A 23,825-nucleotide genomic window follows, 5' to 3' on the forward strand; every position below is an offset into this window, starting at 1 on the left:
GCACATGAAAGTAGTCAAAATGAATTCTTTCTAAATTATATATAGTATACCTAATAAATGTGTCATTTGTTAACTGGAACATAGAAAATATGTGTGCATTTATTTACATTCAGTAATAAGTACTTATGTTGTTGCTTCTGATCTGCGCAGGATCGACGTTGCCTGACTTTGATCTGCCTGGAAAAGCTGCAGAAAAAGGTACGGCCTTTGATGTATGAGTTGTTGAAATTGTCAGAAAGATGTCGGCAATAGTGACTGCAGATAAACAGTAAAACAGCAGTAAAACAATAGGTGGGATTTCGAATATATAATTAAATATGACAGATTTAAAAATAAGAAACGACTGTGGTATGTGATTTAAGAAACTAAAAGCACTTGTAGGTATACTTGTGTAGATATGACAAGGTCAAAGCATAACTGCCTGTGTGAGGGTTGGTGCAATTCACAAAAATATTTTTTTCTTCTTCAAATCTGTCCCAGGATGTGTGAACTACGAAGCTGCTATACAAACATGACGTCCAAGATTTCAAGTTTTAAGTGATAATTTAATCATACAAACATTCATCAGACATCCATAAGGAAAACAGGCTTTCATTTGTTCATCTGTTTGCACTTCCTCACTTGCATAAATGTGCTGTTTCAATAGTCTAATGCCAACTGATTCATTCTGCAATCTGGCCTGAAGAGATTTTAAAGACATTACACTAAAAACTAAATGTAATCAGCACTTGATGAATTGACAGTGACAGTTGGGAGGAACATGTAGTATTTTTACATTTTGCACAGAAAAACAACATTTTGTGAAACAACAGAGACCCAAAGATTCTTGCATCAGCTGGTATCATCGTGGTGTCAAAGCTCTGTAACCCTGGGGCTTTTTGTGTTAGCACCTCAGTGAAAAGGGTGTTCACCTGACAAGGTGGTCAAACTCACTGGCTGTGGATGACAGATAAAAATCACAGAGATGATAAAGCCCTCAGGGCTTAACTGTATTTGTGGGTGGCACACAGACCACAGAATGGAGGTTACAATGACCCCAGCCTGTTAAAAGGTAAACCACTAAACAATTCCTACGGAAAAAAACATAGTATTGTGGTGAGATTTTAATGTGATGTTTTTTTAGTTTGCATTTGAAATGATTTAACATAATATAATCGCATGCATAGATCTGGAAGTCCGGTGTAAGTATGTAAGTAGAATCTTTGGGTAAATTAATACATTTCCAAAAAACTTTAACCTTTACTACATTCATTAAATAAATTCAACTTTAATATGAGAAGAGATTCAGAGCAGGGCACCAGAAATATTTCATTTTTTTCATATTTTTTAATCTAAGCAGACAAAACTAGACTATATCTGATAAGACAATGACGGGGAAAATCTATAATACTGCATTATTGCTAGAAATGAATACTCTGCTAATAGTGTTATATTTCATAAATATGTAATTTCAAGTATCAGCAGAGACTGATGTATACCAAATCAAGTTCAAGTTGGCTCTTAATTGTAGCTGACTCGACGACAGGAGCCATATTGTCAAATAAAAACTCATGTTTCTTAGATCTTCATGTTTTCTTAGGAGTAATAGCTGACTCCCTCCACTGGAGGGTCACGGTCTTGCATCTATGTTACAGTTCAGCGACAGCATTGTTTTTACTTTTCATTATGAACAAGCTCTGTTGGGAAAACACAAATACAAACTGACATTTATGAGCCATAGATACATTTCTGGAGGATGAGACAGCTTCCCCTCTCAAAAAAGCCCCAAAAAACAAAACAAACAAACAAGTGTATTCTAAACAATTCCAATGAAGTAAATGATGATATTGAATGGTTTGTTTAGGCGATATAATTATATTTAGTTCAAGGAAACTTATTCGGAAACCTAATCAATACATTGAGAATCAGAGAGAATCAGTTGGCAAAACAAAATGGCTTTTCCTCCAAATTCTTTCAGGTGCACAATGCGCGCGCACACACACACACACACACACACACACACGCACACAGTAAGTTTCACAAGTACACCCAACTGTCATAATTGTTTCATATTCACTCTGACAACTGAAAAAAAAATTAGAAAATAAATTGTCACTCAAAAGACTCATAGCACTCATTTTAACTTAGCATTCACACGTGCATACAGTGGGAGTGGGATGTTAGTCAAGCTGCACGTTGGGAGCGTTGACCTCTGGTTTCTCAGAGAGCTGCTGGAATTTGCATAAAGTCTTTTTTGGATCTCCGTGCTCTCCCACAGCTACTGCCTCTTCAGGGTGTGACAGACTCCAGAAGTCCAGTTTGGTGCTGCTGTACTATGACAAGTCCCATGACCTAAGAGTGCCCAAAAGGATAGGACTCCTGTATACCCTGTAAGAAAGGGGCATTATTATATATACATAGGATTTGAAGATGACATTTTCAGTGTATCGTATTTGTACGCAGTGCTATAGCAGATCTTTTGTTATATGTGTAGCCCAAACTATAGATGTAAAGCTGAAATGAAAATGAAATCAGTAACTACTTATAATCTACTGGTCAGTTTTCACACAAAAATTATCTGAAAAAACGAAAATGGAAAATTATTTTACACTGATGTTCAGGCAAAACAAGACATTCAAGATGTTGTCTTGAATTTTATTTACAGTTATTTGACTGATGGCCAAAACACTGCAAGTGTTGCTACCCCCCCAGACTTGCCCCACACCTCGTTTGAATGCAATGGCCATTTGTTTACACTAAAAATGAACACACTGCAGATTTAACCACTTTGGAAATGTTTATAATGCTGACTAGCACTAAAATTTAACTTTTATTAGTTTACATTTTTTTTAAAAAATCTTATCCGCTGGTTCCGTAATTTGGTCTGGGAAGAGAAATATTTACAGCAGGTGGAAAATTGTGTGCAGACATTTGTGGCCCCCCTCGGCTTGGTTTTTGAAAGCACCCATGCAACACAAATTAGTTTTAGGTTCCGTAATTCTAATTAAATTTACCCCCAACCCTTATTCAGGGTTAGAGGCTTGCACCACCATGACTGTGTCTTACCTGGTTATAAGAGACTAGTGAGAGATTGCTTTGTAGACTGTTTGCTACTATATCCACAGAGTTGTGTGACAGTCCATTCTGATCTTGCTGTAGCTGGTTTGGGCTTCCCTGCCAATGTTCCTCTGCAACCCTATGACCGCTGTCGTCATGGAGGCCATTGTTGTTGCTGTTGGGGCACTTGCTTTTCTCTGGTGAGGCAAATGGGTTGTAGTCTCCTTCCAGGCTGCGGTGAGGCTGGGTGTTGAACTCAGCTTGGAAAGAAGAAAGCTGCTGTGTGACGCCAAGGAGGCCTCCAACCTCCACACTCAGGATCACCCAGATTACATCTGTCAAGAGAAACGTGTTGAAATTTAAACATCCACCAACAGTGTTCTGCGAAAAGATTGAATTTAACAACTATAATAATCAACTCATGCATTTACTGATTAATTATTGCAGTCTGTTTTTCATCATACAGTCTCTACAGGTGTGAAGGTTGCTGTCCTTACCTCCATAGTAAAGTCCTGTAGCTGTGCACATTCTCCACTGACCCTGATACATGCCAGGAGAAACAGGGCTCTGCATCTGTACACTGACATCAGCCATTTCCTGGGGGTCTAAAGACCTCACCATCACCATGTTTACATGACCAAACTGATCACCTCCAACATACTTCAGACAAACCCCAGGAGGCCATGACTCTGCACCTGGAAGACATAAGACAACCATGCTGAGTAAGGTACGACATGTAAGTGCAAATATTTTCTGTTTACAAGATCTAAAATTAGTTATATTAGTCCAGCAGACATACCTGTGTTCTGTACCCTCCAGGTCTTTGTGAAAGATGTATCAGGTGGAACGGACTCACCCTCACCAATTGTCACATCCTTCACAAATGACATGCACGGTGCGCTAATGTTGGGACTCTCAAAGTCATAGTAGGCTCCTATGGCTGCCTGTAAATTCCTGGGACAACAGAGAGACAGGTCATTAATACAAAATATATAGCTGTAGATTTATGTTGGATGAAATCAGAACTGAACAGCAATCGCAATAGCATGTGATACTTGTAACATAATTTATTTTGTTAGTAACACATGAAAAATATGAAGCTTTGCAACTGTGGATTACAATTGTATTTACCCTGTGGAGTATTTAGTTATGCATCAATAAACAGTTTGGGTAAAAGCCAAATAGATTCTATTCATGGTCATATTAGATAAGTACAACGAATCATCAGTTTCAGCCTTAACCATATATTTATTCACTACTGGCATAATGTTAAAGAATCATGATTATAGAAGCTCCATCAGTGAATACTGACAAAATAAACGTTTTGAAATGTAATTCATCATTTTTAATGTGGATACCACATAAACTCACATCTGCCTTTACAGGGCATGTATCTGTATATTTATATTATTACTACTACTATGATTTCTGCAAAGTTATTTTATAATGAATGACAGAATTTTGTGGCATCCACACTGCTGAAACCACAGAGCTGCTAAACTGTTTTTCTTTTTCTTTTTCGTAACAGAGACAAGACAATTGATTCAATTTAATCCATTCATTTTAATGGCTGAAGAGCTTGCTCAACGTGATGTGCAGCTCATCCATAGCTAGCAGTTTTTATTTTTAGAAAGCCCGTTGCAGAGGAGCTATTACACGACATCACGTGATTCTACTACAGACTCACTGCACTGCTGCTCACGAACACTGGATTCCTGCATTGCCACGGTTAACAAAGCAGGGTTATTTCAAATGAGGTTTAAGTGAGGAAAGATTGCAGAATACGACCACTGCACTGATGCCAGATTTATGAGCTATGGAAATTAATAAATCAATACATGAAAATTAAAAGGAGACCTAAAACTCAAACCTGATTCCAAAACGTATATAAACACCTCATAATGTTTATATTGAATATTATTATACTGTTGCTACCCTTTGTGCTGCTGTCACTTCTCTATTCACGACTAATAACGTACACCTTAACGTATCGTATAATTAAGTGAGTGCCATATTCTCAGTAGATGAAAGCTTGCACTTCAATACTTCAGACAAAGGTAGACAAAGGTGAAGACATCCCATGATGCAGAATATATGTTGTGAAGCAGGAGGATTATACCGAGGGTCTTTGATATTACGTAATAAACCGTCGTATAATTGTGGTCAAGAGAGACACACATAACGTAACAACAGTATATCTGCCAACATCCGTAGTAACTGCTGTCCTTCATTAACTACACATTATGAGTAGTTTCGAGTATGTGATCAAATACACGAACTTTTCATTATCAGCTCAGTGACGTAACTACTTGATAACTAGCTTGGTATACAACTGGTGACCAGCTAGCAGTCTGAGCAACCAGAAAAAACATTCACACAACACGAAATACATTTAAAATGCAACGGTCATTTCGATACTGAACCGTGTGTTAAATGACAAATAACACTAATATGTTAAAAACAACTATTTAGCTACCTGGCTATATTTATTCGTCACTGGAAGTCATAAGTCGGAGACACACTGACTCAGCTCGTTACGTACTACGTATTTAGTTGTCACTGTCCCCGTGTTTACACACCTAACGTAAATCATAGTGTCACGACGAGGGATAACATTTATCGTCATTTTCCTTCTATTTTAAAACAATTTGTCCTTGTACAAAAATAACCGCTGAGTGGAAAGCTAGTCGGTAGACTGCCTCTATCATCTAACGTGAACCACGCAACAGGCCACACGAATCCCCGAGCTCACCAGTTGGTCATGTCCAGAAAGAAGGCGCATCCGGCGGGGTTTAGCTGAAATCCAAGTAGCCTCTGAAACTCCGATATCAGGATGTCTTTATCTGTAGTGCCCATGCAGCTGAATTTCTGCATGAGCTCCTGGTCCAGGTCCAGGTCCAGGTCCATGCCCTCCATCGCGGATTCGCCCGGACAAACACGGGGGCTTCGCTTCTAATTTAGTCCGAGGCCTTGGCTTGTCATAACAAACTCAACAACAACAGGGCCGAGTGCGCATGTCACATGATTCCATCTGCTGCCTCTACCTGTGAACCACAGAAGACACAACACTAACCTCCGCACTGCAACTATTTTTGAGTGAAGTGTTCAATTGTTAAACCGCATATTTTGCTAAATGTATTATTTAATATAGTAGAAAACCGTGCCATGAAATATTAATAATATTATGTAACAATGCAACACAGATGCTTTCTGTTGGTTGAATTAAAAAAAAACCCATTATTATTATTTTGAAGGGCACCCATACTCCTCTGCTTAAACACCAGTGACTAAAAATTTAAATTAGTAGCGCTTTTGAAGACTGGGCATTTTGTATTTTTGTCAGCTACAGGGTTGGTATTTACCTGATTTAAAACATCAACAAAACATTCAATTTGCTCAAAACTACACACATTATTTCACTTTGGACTATATTTGACCTGGTGGTAACAGCACATTCCTTTTTACTTTCTGAACAAGCATGGACATTGGTATTCTGTTTTCAAGACCAGATTAACCTGTTTGGGCCCTAAACCTCCCATCATTCACTGTGCACAAGGCACACAATGTGCCTCTAATCCTAACCACCAACTGTCAATATTCAATCAGCAATTTTAGCAATTTTAGCTTTGGAGTGCTAGTTAGTTTCTAGGAGCCAGTGGAAACATCAAATAACTATGAAAAATCATGAATGATATCTAAAACACATGTGTTCCCTTCTGTGACAATCTGCTGTGAAAATGACATCTTAAAAATACAATTAGCCCTTTGCACTGCAGACATTTGACAAGGCACCATTGGAAAATCACAAGTGTAAATAATCAAATGAATAATGACTGAGTTTCCTTTAGCTTCAGTTCCAGGATGCATGCTGGTTAACTGCCACTGTTGAGACTTACACTAACTGAACATGTACCGTGTTACTAAAGATTTCATGACTAAATAAACTTTGTAACTGTGTTTATTTTGCAGTAGACTTAGCAGTACACATCATTTGAGTGCCATTTTATTTTCACTGCACTCAAGTTTTGTCTTGATTCTTACCCCCGTGTTCCCCAGAGCATCCAGCAGATGGCAGCATAGTGCTTTTTTTTTTACCTTCTCGGGACCAGTAGTCTTTATGGGGACCAAAACCTGGTCCTAATGAGGCAGCACTTCATTTCTAATGAACTGGTTAAATTTGGGGCTAAGATTTGAACTGGGGATAGTTTATTGACAGGAATGAGCACTAACTTGTCATGGTTAATGTTCGGTTTTGGTTAGGCTGCCCAAATGAATGGAGGTCAATACATAGTACAGCTGCGCGAGTCTGTATGTGTTTGTGTGTGTCAGAGGGGGGTTCATTTCAGTTGCTGTCCGGTGTTTAGCGAGATAGCGGCTAGCCTAGCAGGCTGAGCTATGACAGCGGCGGCTAACGAGATGTACACAACCAGTGCTATGTGCGGTGCAGAGGTACCTGGTAGCTAGTACACGTTTATTTAAGGGGGAGAAAGAACCGTGTTACGGCTCTAAACGAGCCGCTAGAAGAAAATGGCCGGAATAATTAAAAAGCAAATCCTTAAACATTTGTCAAGGTAAGTGTCACCCATGGCTTTGTGTTAGCCGGTTAGCCCAGCTGCATATATGGTTGAAATATTACTGACTGTCTTACAGCGGACGTTAGTATTTGGCATTTTCGTGTAGCTGCACCGATTTACACGTTGGTCACGTTGTGGTTGAACAGCGAGAGAAGGTTTGACATGGACAGTGAACGCAGCACTAACATCTCTACCGAGGCATCCCATGGTTAATTAGATTACTCTTGCTAAGTGTGTATGTGTACATGTCTGTTGTAGGTTTTGAGGGCAAATGATGGTTCAAAACCATCACTGTGAGGACATGCTTTTAGGATTAGGTGTAGGTAAGGTAAGGGTTGGGGTCAGACATTTAGTTGATGTGGTTAAGGTAAGGGTATAGGGACTGCATTATGTCTAGAAGTGTCCTCAGAGCTATATAGAGACAAGTGTGAGAGTATATGTTACATATACTGTCTTCTAACACACATGACGTTAGAAAGCTGATGTCATATATTCAATAGGTAAAATAATTGTCTACTCATCCCAAACTGCATATTGTCTTTTTACACCACTTTGTGGTCCAGAGCCTTACATATTTTAGTTATTTTACAACATGAATGTGATCTAAATTTCTTTTACTTGAGACCCACTTTTTCAAGATGACAAACAATTTTGACCCAATTCAGATTGCCTCGGAGAAAGCAAAGTGTCTTACAATTCTACTGCAATGACAATGTTTGAATCGGTAAACCAGTCATTTCCAAGACACATATTGTGTAGCATGCAAATCTTAAGTCTAAATCTAAAAATTGTATTTATAAATATAAATATAAATATTTATTAATTTTTTTATTTCAGTTTCACTTCCTCTACTCACAGAAGTGTAATGCTGCTGCTCAGCAGACAATTAGAGCCTGAGTTGTTTTCTGTTCCTCTCATGAAAATTTTTTATTTTGGATTGAGAGCAATTTTGAAAGGTCCCTTTTACGTCAGCTATATGGGATAAAAGTTGATCATGTACGAGTGTGGACAGAAAGTGTGTGATAAATCAGAGGCTTTTCTATTTGACTGTTACTTTGCTCCTCTCTTGTTTCTGTCAATGAATAATTAAAACAATTGCTTGTACCAGATAGAACACACTGCACAAATCCATGTCAGGTACACATGGAAACTCATCCATGCTGCTGGTCATGCATGTATGTAAATAAGCTTATTATTTCAAACCAATCATCTCTTTGATCTTCTTGCATCCTTCTGTCAGTAATAATAGCGTTTTAACCATTCGAAGTTCACTTTATTAGTCTCTGCTATTTGTATCAGTAGTTGACTCAGTGTGCAGTTGCATCTTTGATAGTAATAGAATAATACAGGCAGGGAGTTGACCAGAAGATTATATTGTACAGCCAGTTTTAGCTCTGGTCCTTCCCTGACTACAGAGAGTCGGAAGTGCCAAGAATTTATGAACAACTTTACAGCCATTTAGCTTTTTTTTAACTGTAAATATACAGGCTTATCCCTTTCTGTTAATTTTTAAAGAATACTTTTGTTATTGTTTAAAGCAAAATTGTTGGGCTCTGGGGACACAGGGTGGTGTAGTGGTTATCACTCTTGCCTTGCAGCGAGAAGACCTGAGAAAACATGCAATGTGGGGATTAGGTAAACTGGACACCCTAAATTGACCATAGGTGTGAGTGTGAGAATGAATGGTTGTTTGTGGCCCTGCGATGGACTGGCGAACTGTCTAGGGTGTACTCCGCCTATCGCCCGATGTAGCTGAGATTGGCTCAGCACCCCCCACGACCCTCTGGTGGAGGATGAAGCGGTAGATGATGACTGACTGACTGTTGTGCTCTGTCTTATAGATAGAGGATACGCAAGGCAATGTGATGGTGTCAGTTAAAGCCTGAGATGCTTGGCTGACGAGCATAAACACTTGAGAAATGTGTCTTACAAAGAGTAGGTTGGATAAAAATGTTATGTCCCTACCCCTTTCTTCAAGGAACGTCTGTCCATTTGTCTGTTAATTGCATAACCGTCCAATAGTTCGCCCAACAGGCTTATAACTTGGCCAGTATTTTTGCCTATGACAGGAAAGAGTACCGTCCTTTGATGTCTTCAAATTGATTTCCCATCTTTCTTTTTGTATCAAAGTATAGTTTTAAATTCTTTTGATGTAAAATGTGATATCACAGTTGATGAACAGGGCGTGGTGCCACACATCTATAATTTCGTCTGTCTGTCCATCTGTTAACCGCAAAACTGTTAAACAGTTTGCTTGACAGACTTCAAACTTGGCAGGTGACCTACTAAGGGCACCAGCGTGTGCGGAGTGGTAGGAATGTGACAGATGTATCGCTAAATGAGCTGCTTCCACATTGTCGTACCAATAGAGAGAGAGCACACCAGGCAATGTGCCTTGCAAATGATGCTGAGTTAGTTGATGGCCCAGATGTGTGTGCTGCACTAGTTTTTAAAATCATGCCATTCGCAACAATCAGTCTTTAAGTAGTTGAAAACACAGTAGTCTTTGTTCACATGTAGGTCTTAATCACGTATGCCACCAAAGCACCTTTTTATTGTCTTGTGAACTAGATTTGTCTTTCAAGCCTGACTCATTATATGTGTGAGTGTGGGAGACGGTGGGTAAAAACTATATGTTAATTTAAGTTATGCAGTGGCCCAGATTCTTCAACAATAGGTGTACATGTACTTTGTTATGTTGCTACACAGCTTTTCACTAACTTATCAGGTTTATCAGGTACAGCATACATCTGTTGGCCAACCAGTGTTAACGTTTTTAACATACTGGATCATGTTTACTTGTCTTCAGTCTCAGAGCCACAGTCTAGGTTTCTTGTGATATGTATTCTTTGGCTTTTTGCCTCTCAGTGGATGATAATAATGTGGCATGGATTTGTCACATGGTGAATGCAAAATAAAAAGTACTTGACACATCAATTTGTCCCACTACTGTGCCTTGCGTATGGTGGTTTATATGATATTTAGATGCTATATCTATATGATATCCCATAGTAGGATTACAGCTTTATGACCTGGCTATGGGAGGCTACTACACTTTTTCAGGATGACTGATTCTTTTGCACTGCACTGCTTTACACCTTTGTCAAGCTGCATAATGCTTTGTCTCCCACATCATTGGTGACATAATATGCTTGTGTTTCCCTAATAAAAGCAGTTGCATTAAACTCTTACAGAGTCAATGTGTGTTCTAATCCTAAATGCATTTATTTTAACATTTTATCTGCTTCCATTTCTCAGGTTCACCAAGAATTTGTCCCCAGACAAGATCAATTTGAGTACGCTGAAGGGGGAGGGGCAGCTGTCCAACCTTGAACTCGATGAAGAGGTTCTGCAGAACATGCTTGACCTCCCTACCTGGCTGGCTGTCACTCGGGTCTACTGCAACAAAGCTGCCATCAGGGTATGTTTTATTGACTAGTCAAACCTGATAATGCAGCTGGTCTGACGAGGTTCCTGTTCTTCTGAAACTAGGCCAGGGGTCCTGATGTAGAGTCTTAGAGGAAAGAGGCAGAGACCTTGCCACAAAGATTATCTTTTCTAGAGGCACTTTTGAGGACATTATGATCTTCCAGTCAAGCACTGGATGATGATAACAGGGCGACAAGCCATGATTCAGAGGGACACAAATGGCCAGAGGCAAGAGTGATCCTGAGATATACTGGCTGATGTACATTGAACTGTGGGGATGCCTGGTTTGTGTTCGGAGATCATAATAACACTGCATGTATAAACCAGTCAGCGACCTTGGGTTTCGTGAAAGGCGCTTTATAAATCTAAGTCATTATTTATTATCATTATTATTATTATTATTATTAGTTTATAAGAAAAATTAAGTAATACCATTCATTTTGTTGTTATTAAAGTGCTTATATATTGTGTATAAATACATGGTTACCTTAAAGTAGCTTTAAACAGGAAACAATTTCCTTTATGTTGTAAATATTATACGTTATGCATGTTGTAGGTTATTCTATATCATGGTTTACTGACTGAATATTAAAACCCTTAACTGTTATACAGCCACTTTTTGTAGCATTTCCTTTTTTTCTGTCAATACATGTGATAACTGTTCTCCATCTCTCTCTCCGTCCCAGGCTTAAAGATGTGATATCTCAAAAATTCCGAGAGATAATTAGTCAGATTTAGACACAAATTCATCGGATATTGGTGGTCACTGGTCCTGTTTTGCTACAGTGACTTAGTTATCTGTGAATACAATGTATCCTAAAGGTTTTTTGTTTTTTTTTCATCTGGTAAACTGTTCAAGAAAGGTCACACTTTGAAATCTCCATTCCTTGCGGTGATTTGTTCAAATTTGCTCCAAATAATTTGGCTTAAGCATGGCCTGATTAGTGTTTTGTGGTCAATGGTCAAAGTCACTGTCCTCTTAAAGCATGTTGGCCATTAGTAAGACTTTATATGATGATCATGCTAGATTTTGAGGGTCAAAGGCCAAAGTTGAGGGTCTCTCTGATGTCATAAAATATGTTTTTAGTCATATCATACGAATCCTTACAGCAATAAAGACACATTTTCAGATTAATGTCTAATATGGCAGTGATATGAACTTTACATCTAAGCTCTTAAAGGTCACCTTGACTAGTCTGGTACAAAATAATGTTGTATCAGTGACACAAACACATGTTCATTGGCTTCAGTATCTTTTGACAGTGTGATATTACAGTTTCACAGGGAGTTATTGTTTTAGTCCTGGCTTCATGTTGTGGGAACTCTGTGCTCACAGTGAATGATAACCAGTGTAGAATGCTGTAGCGTGTTTGTGACTGACTCTCTTGACCTTGCTGTCCTTTCTTTTCAGATACAATGGACAAAGTTAAAAACAAGCCCCATCTGCTTGGTAAGTAATAGTTATTTCTGTCCTCCAGATTTGTTTCACATTATGCTTCCCAACCCTCTTAATATGTAGATAAGCTGACTGTAACATGCAGAGGTGAATTGAATGGGTATGAGTGAAGGATTGTTCGCCTCACTTGGAGGATTAAGTGGGAAATCATGAATGAATAAATGAATGAACGTTGACATGACTCTAACAGTAGTTTTGTGATTTTTTACGACACCATAGGCTGTGAGTTTTGTGCAGTTTGTACTACCCCTCTATTTATCCTTGCACATTTGTATGCTGAGTTTTACTTTCTTTTTTTGTGCAGTTCTTGGATAAGGTAGAGGTAGAGATGAGGACATGTGAAGAGCCACGTCCACCCAATGGCCCCTCTCCTATAGCTATTACAGCAGGCCAGAGGTAAGCCTGCATTAAGCATGAGTCAACCTGATGTATGTGGTGATGAATACTATACTACGTAACCATGTCATTCATGTGGTGAACAATGCCTTTGCGCATGTTGTGTTTTTACAGTGAGTATGGCTTTGCTGAAAAAGTGGTGGAGGGCATGTCAGTGAGGATCAACTCTATCACCATCAAGGTGCAGGCTCGTGCCTTCCACGCCTCGTTTGAGCTTTGGCAGCTACAAGGCAACAGCCTCAACCCAAAATGGCAGCGCAGTGACCTCCGCTACACTCGCGTCACTGACCCAAAGAGAGGAGAGGTACAGAGCAACAGACCTCCCTTACTCATTCTGAATGCTGTGTGTAAAGCCCAGCTATATGTAATGGCGCTACCACAGAGCATGGAGTGCTCATTAAGGCTTAAGTAAATCTTTTAATCAAGCCTACTGTTTTTGTCTTTATTAGCTGAAGTGACTTGATTGTGATGAACAGCCTTTCATAATGCAGTCTTGTAATCCACTTAAAAGAAAAGGCTCTTTCTCGGTTTGTCTAAAAATGCATTAGCCTTACCACACCAATACTAATCAGTTTACAAATGTCGTAAAAATGTTGTGGTTGTCTTGTTTTTTTTGTCTCGGGGCGTATTGTCACAGTTGAATGATTCTGTTTTGCTCTGTTTCCATCAGGTTTTGACATTTAAAGAAATTAACTGGCAGAGTCTACGAATTGAGGCAGATGCCATTGAGAGTGATGACCAGGACCTTGGTAGCACCCCACTACGTCTCATCACCAACCAAGGACGCATTCGCATTGCACTTAAACGCAGAGTAGGGCTGTGTTTCGACCTGTACCGTTAGTGGAATGTGTTTGATCACACATATGAAGTCATTAACTCTTAATTGTTTTGTCTAGATAAAAGACTGTAACGTGTTGGCATCGAAGCTACATTTTATTCTGGACGACCTGCTGTGGGTGCTGACGGACTCTCAACTCAAAGCTATCATTCATTACGCCAAATCCCTCAGTGAGGCCATGGAAAAGTCTAACCAGCAGAGGAAGAGCATGACTGCGGAATCTCTGCAGGTACTTCTACCTGCAAGAGATTGCTGCTTTTGTTGAGTAATTGGTGTTTGGTTGAAAAATAATACATGTCGAACTGTTAAAACTAGACTTCATACAGTATTTTTAATGTAGGATCTAGACCATTTTCAGGCCTGCAATAAATAAACTTAGTCATATGCAAGAAAAATAAAATGACTCAATGAATGTAGATTATACTAAAAAATACATAAGAAATACAGCTATAATACAGTCACTTGATCCCGTAATAAGTGTATAATAATATTAAATATTATATAATATGACATATAATATGTGTAATTAAAACAACATTGGTTTGCAATTATATATACATTCATACCGTATCCTCTCACTCAAGTCTCAAGTTTGTTTTGTTTCCCTATGAAATTTTAGATTCTTACATTTTCTGTTTTCTGTTTTTTTAGACCGCTCCTCCATCCCCCAGCCTCCACAGCCTGTGGTCGGAGCCTCCACCTGCTCCTTCTGGTACCCCCAACAACATGAGTCAATACTTTGACCTCTATGATGTCAAGGAGTCTTCTTATCACACCTTCATATCTCGCTTGGACTTACACGTATGCAACGATAGTTCTTCAGTGGATGAAGGTTTGTTAACAACTCATCATGTTTTTAAAATGTTGTAACAAAGTCTGGGTTCTCTTGAATCTTCTGTATAAACACATCTTGTGTATATAATGACAGTTTCTTCAAAGGTGGTTTTAACGGCTGTAATATGATATTGCACAGATGAGCCTCCCCCTCCAGGCTCGCAGGGTGCGATGCAACTCACTTTCAAAAAGCTGGGTTTTGACTACTATCCAATCCACAGACCTGGTGAGTTTGATAAGTGTCTTTTCTGTGACTGCAATTTACTTGCGGTTTATCTTGAGGCCTAGCAGATTACTGGCTTAGGAGAGTTTTTGCAGCACCATTATTCTTTGTGGAATTTCTGAAGTGTAGAATGTAGAACAGCAACCCCTTTATGACCTTTATGCTCAGTTTAAACACAGTTTTAAAAAGGCTTGATTTTCAATTGATCAACACTGGGTTTGAAATGAGTGTTTCAGGGTTGTAACAGGGGTTGTGACTTTACTACATCTAACTGTTGCAGGCTTGAATGAAGAAGTACTTTTAAGAATTTTATATTTTCATATATCAGTTTGACAATGCCAGTCCACAAGATTACAATATTTCAACAACTGGATAGGTATTATACAGATATTCATGGTGCATTACTGTGCGATGCCAAATTTACAGCTTCAAATCAGAATGAATGAAAAAGAAGTAATATATACCAAAAGTAAACATTTAGACTTGACTGCTGAATTATTACCTCTTTTTGAATACAGCTGATGGATGTCGACACTGGGAGCGTCACAGTGGAGCCATGGAGGCTCAGGCTCAGTGGGCTGGGAAACTGCTGCAGGAATACCAAAGGAAAGTAGAGTCCTCTGGATTCCCAGGGCCGCATACTGAGGTGCCTCAGCCGACCAAGGACTCTCCTGCAAAGACGGTTCAAGGTAGGGATGTAGACTTAATGTAAAAGGCTTGTAATTTTATAGAAATTCTGTTTATTGTATCACTGCTGAACATAAATTCAATTACACAGCTACAGTACATCTTGTCCACTAATCACACATTTTATCCTAATCTTAATCACTAAACAGCAGTGTGTGTGTGTGTGTTTACTCTCCCATATATGTGTTTTTAGATGGACAGTCCAGTCCCAAGTTGAATACTACTGACAAAGGGCAGGGAACCAGCAGGAACCATATGACAGTTCCAACAGGCTCATCACTGAAGAGGCTGCGATCTAGCTGCATCGTGGTTAGGATGGATGATGTGGACATTCACCAGGCTAGTTTTTATCAGTTGCTTTGCCCTAATCAAAGCTTTGTCAGCAGTCAGCAGCTTTACTTTAATTATTTGAGCTTAAGACAATTTTTTTTCCCATATATGTCAAATCATGAGCGACTGAGAAAACCCCTTCCACTTCTAATTTCACTCTCTGGTCTGGTTCTGCGTTATTGCTTTGAATATTTCACACTTTTACAACAGAACGTCATTGTCACGGTTATTTTTAAGTTAGAAAGTATGTGTAGTTCCTCATTTACGAGAATAAGAGACACTCAGTGAAACTTGTGGGCTCCACCTTTACGTCTTGTGAAAAGACATGACTGAAATTTTCGCACAGGTGCTTTGGTTCACACTTCTGCTTTTGTTGAGAAAATAAAAAACACCACATATTTAATTAAATTCTCCTCCAATGTTCAGGTGTCTACGAGGGGTCGTCAGAATAAGAAGACGCAGTCTTTGTTATCCTGTAACCGTAAAGCTCTGCATCTGCCAGACAGCATACCAGCGGTTCATCTGCAGTTCACTGAATACTACTTTCCTGACAACCCGAGTCTCTCAGGTATTACACAACTAAGCTCAAACTTACTCAGGCCTGCACACATGAGAATGAGTTTTGGAGAATCTGCAAAGGTTTTGTATTATATTGGGTTTTTATCCACACAGAGCTGGCATTTTGGGAGCCCTAAAATGCTATTTTTGGAAATCGAGTCCCAGAGAGTCCCCTCTCTTGCGTTTTAGTGTGCAACAATGAGGTCATAGCCTCACCTATCGTTTAGAGTCACATGTCTTCATGTGTATGAAGACATTTCTTCAAAAGATGCCTGGATGAGGCCCTAGTCACCTTCTAAATTCTATTTGTAATTCTTTATGTGGTTATCAGAATTTACGTGAATGTGGAATTTATGATCTAGATTGAGTCACTATATCTCGCTTTGCTTCCAGTGCCCACCTCCAACTTGTATGCCCAGCTGAACAGCCTGCAGCTGTGTGTGGACCCGGCGAGTATACTGTGGCTCAGTCTTTTTTCCAGGGGTTTACTGCACACACTGGACCAGGTCAAAGCTTTCTACCATTTGCAGGACAGCAACAAGGCTGAGGAGCATGTAGACATCCGAATGGATGCAGCTCAGCTAAAGGTGAGTACAGAACTGTTTTTACAGTTCATGTTTGTGATTTACTTTTTAAAACCAAAGTATTTATTTATCATTGTTTTGTGTTCATTTCTATAGTTAATAATCCCGTTGGATTCTTCCATATTGGATCACCCTGAGCGTCCACAGTCCCTATGCATTACTGTTCCCCAGATTGTTCTCAGCAACACTCGCCACTGCCCCCATGGCTCTAGAGCTGACCTTAATTCTATCTATGACAAGTTTGCCAGCTTCTCTTTCTTCCAGTCCACACCACCCTGTTCTTTCCCTCGAGAACAAAGTGCCTTCAACCCCATTCCCTCATCCTTCCTCCATCACTCCCAAGAGACAGAACCCCAGCATCTGGGCAGAAAGCAGTTACGATCCCAGGATGTCTGGTCACTCAGTCTGTCCCGCGTAACCCTAGGTTTTGATGGAGCTCGACGATTCCCCAAAGGCAAGACCCAGCCTTTTGTTGAGCCTTTTGCCATGTCCGTGTGGATGTGTCAGCCTACTGCCTTTCAAAATGCTTCATTGTCTTCCTCCTCCTGTCCAAGCGGAACCCAGAAGCCATCTTCAGAACAGGAAGGTGGTTCACTTGCCTCAATCCACTTCCTGGTTCACACCATCACTCCACTGAAATTGTGGCTCAACCATTACCAATATGTTGCACTGTTGAGAATGAAGGATGCCATGGCTCGGTTGGGGTCGGAGTTGGGCCGGGATTTACAAGATGTTAAACACACTCGTGGCCCAAAAACAAAACCTGCTACTGTTTGTGTTGCGTTTGTAATGGACTCTGTAGAATTAGGTCTCCTGTTGCCCCCAGTCAGCTCAGAGCCAGAGGAAGAGGTCCCGCACACACCAGAGACGGACAGTCCCAGCCTAACGGACTCTGACATTTCCCCATCTCATCACTCTGTAGATGTGGCCCTTGAGGACAGCGGGTTGGAAAACGGCATCTCCTCTGTCAACACAACTGTCACTACATTTGATCAGGATGAACAAGATGGGGTGGTAGAGGAGGCATGTGAGGCTGTGGAGGAGGGACTGGAGGGGGATGGCCTTAAAGCTCAGGGGGACACTGCTGTCCTCTCACCCTCCATGTCACCTGCACAGTCCCCTGTCCTCTCCCGTGAGCCGTCCACGTTCAGTCTGGAGGGAGAGCTGTCGAGCGCCATTAACGTCACCAAGGACGTGACCAAAGATGCCCTTAGTGCCTCGCTGGACCTGACAAAGGGGGCGTTTTCAATAACAAAAGATGCGTTTAGCATTCTGAGTCGTGGCTCAGGGATGAGCAAATTGTTCAGTCCACAGGCAAAGTAAGTGCTATTCTCACCTGCTGGGCTGTTGGTAACATAATAATGTTAGTGTGCCTAGAAACCATACTGTGCACGGTATGCCCTTCAACGACTTAGTGTTTTTACACCGTTTGTGTGTTTGTGTGTGTTTTCCAAGGGAACAGGTCCAACGCTCAGAGGAGTCCTCCCCCACGTTAGCCGCCAGCTTGCGCCACCAATCCATGAAGCAGTCGCCTTCTCAGCATTCATTTGATAGTGCTATCCTGGAAGGCAGCCTACCCGATGAAAATCTTTCTGTGGATAGTGATGTCAGCGACAGTTTTGTCGTTCTTATGGACTCGGGTACATAAAATGCTGTGAAGTTTTCAAAATGTCACATAACTACTAAGGTGCCATGTGCTCACAGGTTTGTATGATGTTTCCAGAGTCGGGTATGGAGTCCATGCATCACAAACGCACTCCAGCTGGCAGCCGGGGAAGTCCAGCCCCAGGGACTGACGGAGGTTCATCAGCTGACCTCAGCAGCTCCCTCTCCCAAAGCACTGAGGATGTGTCTCAAGACATGGTGGGTTTTTATGTGCATTTTAAAACGTCCGACACAGGTATATACAGATTTCATAGAGCTGAGTAATAGTGATATATCAATGAATGATTAAATGGAAGTGTTCTCTTCAGTCCTCAGTGTTGTTACTGTTGATAAGTGGAACGGCCTTTACCATGGAAGTAAAGGGAGAAGACCAAGTCGTAGCTGTGGAAGCCCAAAATCTGAGGCCTGTGCAGCTGGGCACTGTCAGGGTGTCTGACCTGCTGGCTGGTCTCATACAAGGTGAACTGGATTACTGTCGATGCACTGTAATTGCACCCAATAAAAACTGATTATAATTTGTCCCTAATATGTTTTAAATAAAAGTTAAATTATATCACAAGTATAACCAAAAAAAAGGACAGTCTTGAAAGCACATTTACAGATGGGCCTTTTCCGATATGTCTGCAGCTCCAGGTGGACCAGTCCAAAGGCAGGATAGGTTGGGGAGCAGGGGCTCTCCGGTGCTGCGGCTGCGTGCAGAAATGGGTCCCTCTGCAGCTCAGCATTCTCTTATGTCTGAGTCTTTGGGCTTTCTGGATATGAGAGTGCAAGACTGCCAGGCAGAGTTATTAGCCTCCACTGTGGCTAGCATTGGGCCTTTTCTTGAAGACGAGTTTAGTGTCGATGGTCAGCCAATGAAGTTACACATGAGCAACGTCACCGTCACCATGAAGGTTGGTTGTTTGTACTGCAGTGTGTGAATTTTTGTTGTTGTTGGTGATGTTTGGTATTTGTGAACAGAAACTTACAACATTATTTGTGTCCTTTATCTGTCGAGCAAAAACAGACCTGACTGAGGGAGTGTTTTCATGTATACAGCAGCAGCGCAGGAGAATGCTGGTGTCCCACCAAAATGCTGAATGACTGTTTTCAGAGCAGCAGAATTCACTTCTGAAACTTCGTGTTAGCACGTCTTTGTGTTTTCCGTCCTACACAAATCTAGGACTGAAAACAGCCGTCTCGCTTTACTAGCTCAGTGATGCTGCTGACGTCTCCTTCTGTCTCAGTGTAAATAACATTGGTGTGTGGCGCAGAAATGTTGCTGGGCGACAAGAGATCTAAACACGGCACAACTGAGGAACATGGAGAGAGACGTGTATAATCAGAATGAGTTCTATAGTGGTTTGAATCTAACAGACATTTGTTTAACTGACATTACAGTTTTAATATATATATAGTATGACATAGTACACACAATGGGGGATTATTTGGGTATTTTTAAGTACATTTAATTGAATGTTTGGAAAGAATGTGATGTCTTGGAGTTTGCCAGTGTTAAGGTTTGCGAAATAACTGTATCCCCTCTGTTTTGAAAGGATGACGGCCCTAGAAACTACCCTACATCCCCGCAACCGGTCCCCTCCACATTCATTGTAGATCAGCTTCTTCTTGAGCGCAGTGACGATGGCATCATGAGGCTCAAAGGTTGGTTGGGAAGAAAAAACAAAGTACATTTTGTGTTCTATAATTAATGTCAGTATTATGGATTCACCTCAGCAGAATAATCACATAACTGCAAAACCGAGAGTGCTCGAGCTTAAATCATATGTAACATATTTACAGAAAGATGAACAGGAAGTGAAGTTGTTCTAATTAAATCCTCAGCAGGTGCTCCTGTGGCTGCTCCGGAGAACATTAACAGTCCCTGCACCTTTCACCAGCAGACTGAGGTAGGGAATACTAATATAACTGTATATTTTTATGGTTCAAGAGTTATGAGTCATACGAGCATGAGTCATGTTTTTTTAATGCTTTGGTTTGAAAAATACCCAAGTAGTAGTGTTGCATTATGGTTTCATATTTTTCCCTTTTTTTTCTATGGAATTAAATGAAATGTTTTACATAAAAGAGCCCCATTAAAACAATTAAGATCAGGATGATTTTATTAATCAAATTTGATTGCTGTAAACATGTTTTCAACCATACACCAATTCTGCTCATCCCAGTATGAATATAAAATGTATACTGTCTTAGGAAAGTTCTAAGATAGACAGGTATTTCAGATTTATACTAATCTCTTTATACGAGAACCCGCTTTTTTTATCGTAGCCTATTTCACTATGTAAATCAGGATAAACATGAATTGGTGCATAATGTTTTTAAGAGTTTTTTTTTACTGCCATTCTGTAAAATCTAATATTATTTTGAGTAGGTAAACCAAAATTAGAGATATGATGTAGATAAACTAATTGTATGCATGTTATTTAAAACATTTATATAAATGGTAAATATTAAGCACATTTTCCATAGTGACCCACACAACCCTCCTGTGAGTGTGGACGCAGTCTCTGATAATGACTTGGATAGAAAACACAGAGGTTTATTAAAGCACAGAAACTTTGTGTCATGATATTATAATTACAGCAGTTGTTGTCACTTGTTTAACACCTGAGAATAAGGGGTGAAATACTGCTGTGTTTACAGAAACATGATCTGGAGTCGCAGCTTTCTGATTCCCAGGCTGCCCTCACCCAGGCCCTCAGTGACAGAGAGCGCCTCCTTCTGGAAGTCAGGAAGTATGACCCCCTGTTCACTCTCTGAGCTGCTGCCTTCACCTCTGAGGGACTGTGATCAGATCTAATGTCAGGAAATCACAAACACTGACATAAAGCATCTCTGGGTATCAGGTATGAAAAGAAAAGTTGGTGGTCACTTTCTTTTATCATGTTACTCATAAGATTACAGCAGATATCTTACAGGTACAGAAAGTGGAACTAACTTATCGGTACATTATTGGTACTACTTTTTAACTGTACAGTGTCAGTATTTCACACTGCTCTACTAAACACTAATTATTCTAAAATATTATTTTTTGTCTGGACAGTGAACTCATCGTGTGGTTTTCAGTGTTTGTCACAGCATGCAAGGGTAAAATAAAACAATCAGTAAGCTTTAATTCTCTCGTTTATGTTAGTGTTTTGGAAGAGTTCAGTCAGTGGAATGCCTAAACCTCTTATTTACAGCACATGCACTGACACTGCCAGACAGCTGCTAGTCCATCGGCTCCTTCTATGAAACACATGTTACTGTAAAGCATGCTTTGTGAACAGTGCTCATTTACACACAGCACATTGGCAGGTACTCTAATGTTGACTTAACATAGAAATGTAGAACTCCTCTGTGTAAAATATTTTTTGTTTTTTATTTATTATACTTTATAAAAGTATTATTACAAATAGTATCAGCTGTTGTTGAATTGTGAGTAAAATGTGGGGTGGAAACTTGACTTAAAAAAACAAACAAACTGACAGATGTGTCACAGTTTCTACCTTGAATATTTAATCACCACACTTATCAAGTTCTCATTGTTCTGACAAAGCAGGTTGAATCATTCCTCAGTGTTAAGTTATTCTCTAAGTTTTGAAAGGTCTTGAAATGTCTTCTGAGGATGAATGTCCCCTCAAAGACAACGCGCCTTTTGTTCTGTACCTGCAGTGGTGGCAAGCAGGTACATGGTAGCTAAAGTATTGTTTTGTTTTTTTCTATTGAATTTTTTTATTTCTAAAGGGGGAATATACCAGCAACCAACCAGAGATAGGATACTTGATCTTAAAAGTAGTTTTTGTAGCTTGTGTGCATAAATTATCTCTGCACACATTGATCAGGTTTATTGATCAGACATAATGAACACGTTGCTTTACTTCTGTATATTTTACTTTTTGTCAATCCACGTTTTTCTGTGAGATGAAATTGACCGGTGTATTGAAGCCATATCAATCAAAGAACATGATATTTTAAACACAGTAGTGCTACAGTACTGCTAATGTACATATACACACTTATAAAATCTGTTAAATCCTGATCTGATAAAGGTCATCTGCTTGTTTAAATTTCCCTGACTTTCCTTTCTGATACATTTATTTATGCAAGACTGTTTGACAGTTAAATGTTCATTTTTTGAATTCTTTATTTCAAACGTTTTTGCAACAATGTGCAGTGGTTTGGTGGTTTTTCCCCTTTGTTTTCCTGGTTACAAAGCTGTTTCATCTTCATGTCACTGTTGTGAACATGGGAGACCTCTGGTGGCTATGACTTTCCACTGCTCATTTAAAATATTTAATTACATTTTTTTGTTTTTTGAAAGCTAAGAATGACATCATTCATAAAGAGGAATGTAATATATTTAAGCAATAGAGAGATCACTTTGATAGAACCAAATATGTGACAGAGAACAGTAACACTATACATACATTTTTTTATGTCTAATTCCTAAGATTACTGATAATGTAAGAAAACAGATGTACTTGTGTTAGTGTTTCCTTCTCAACTGCACGTAGACTCATCACATTCTCAGTCGGTCAGTGTAATATGGCAGAAATATTCCCCTTCAACCTCAGTATCGCTCGTAGTTGTGATCATCTTTTTTGGTGCTTTGTTTTTGCATGGCCTTGGTAAACAAAGACGTGGTGGTACGCGACATGTAGCTGTAAAATTCTAGCGGTTTCACCCTCCTCAGTCAGGCCTCAGTGTGAAGTAGCATATTTGATCTGCAGACAAGCTGGTGCTGATATCTGTTACAAGAGACTTCCTTTTGCACTCCAGGGTTTCCTTACTTTACCTTCTTACCCAGTGTGCCATGAGAAAGGGAGCTGGACAGAGAGAGAAACAGGACTCACTTAAAAGTGTGTTGTTCTCTTTCTCTCCAAGTGCATGTACTGAAGTGATGATAAATATGCCTTGTGGATTACTTGCACATGTGTGGTAAATTCACTGGAAATTGCACTCATTTAAATGTTAATCATTGCTAAGGATTGCAAGAGTCCTTGAAATCTAACTAAGTGGTGTCGATGTTGAAGCTCATGTAGACAGTATTTTTTTGGTCGTTTGTGTAGAATTACATTGAATTTTGTATTGTCTTTAACACTCCATTAAGACTAACATAACATTGGTTCTGTGAACCAAAGCTGGTACGTGGAGAACATTTTAAAAGTGAAATAATAAACGAATGGCTGAACACTTCTCAGTGTCTTTGGAATTTAATCAAAAATGCATTTCT

The 23,825-nt window shown here is 39.8% G+C and overlaps 2 protein-coding genes across 4 annotated transcripts; one reads left to right on the forward strand and one right to left on the reverse strand.

Annotated features, from left to right (window-relative positions):
- Window positions 1-524: 524 nt before the first annotated feature.
- Window positions 525-6,053, reverse strand: LOC122776949 (protein ILRUN-like). The gene is made up of 5 exons (XM_044037787.1): window positions 5,789-6,053; window positions 3,836-3,990; window positions 3,534-3,731; window positions 3,046-3,371; window positions 525-2,367 (listed from the first exon to the last, which is right to left on the reverse strand). Exons 1-5 carry the CDS (start codon window positions 5,950-5,952, stop codon window positions 2,332-2,334), a joined length of 879 nt encoding a protein of 292 aa, XP_043893722.1. The 5' UTR covers window positions 5,953-6,053; the 3' UTR covers window positions 525-2,331.
- On the forward strand, window positions 3,631-23,788 carry uhrf1bp1 (UHRF1 binding protein 1). 3 transcript variants are annotated; one of them, XM_044037782.1, is made up of 21 exons: window positions 3,631-3,772; window positions 10,869-11,031; window positions 12,451-12,489; window positions 12,800-12,891; window positions 13,006-13,195; window positions 13,562-13,702; window positions 13,788-13,958; window positions 14,381-14,561; window positions 14,703-14,789; window positions 15,305-15,475; window positions 15,667-15,812; window positions 16,230-16,371; window positions 16,755-16,948; window positions 17,042-18,264; window positions 18,401-18,585; window positions 18,669-18,808; window positions 18,919-19,069; window positions 19,238-19,503; window positions 20,146-20,254; window positions 20,435-20,499; window positions 21,254-23,788. In XM_044037782.1, coding segments are annotated over exons 1-21 (3,975 nt in total). In that variant the 5' UTR covers window positions 3,631-3,770; the 3' UTR covers window positions 21,371-23,788. The 3 variants fall into 3 exon arrangements, with proteins under 3 accessions (XP_043893717.1, XP_043893715.1, XP_043893716.1); XM_044037780.1 differs by lacking the exon at window positions 3,631-3,772 and adding an exon at window positions 7,194-7,607; XM_044037781.1 differs by lacking the exon at window positions 3,631-3,772 and adding an exon at window positions 7,194-7,607 and having other exon boundaries at window positions 20,438-20,499.
- The last annotated feature ends 37 nt before the right edge of the window (window positions 23,789-23,825 follow it).

This window comes from Solea senegalensis, linkage group LG11 (assembly GCF_019176455.1).
Source record: "Solea senegalensis isolate Sse05_10M linkage group LG11, IFAPA_SoseM_1, whole genome shotgun sequence".
Taxonomy (NCBI): domain Eukaryota; kingdom Metazoa; phylum Chordata; class Actinopteri; order Pleuronectiformes; family Soleidae; genus Solea; species Solea senegalensis.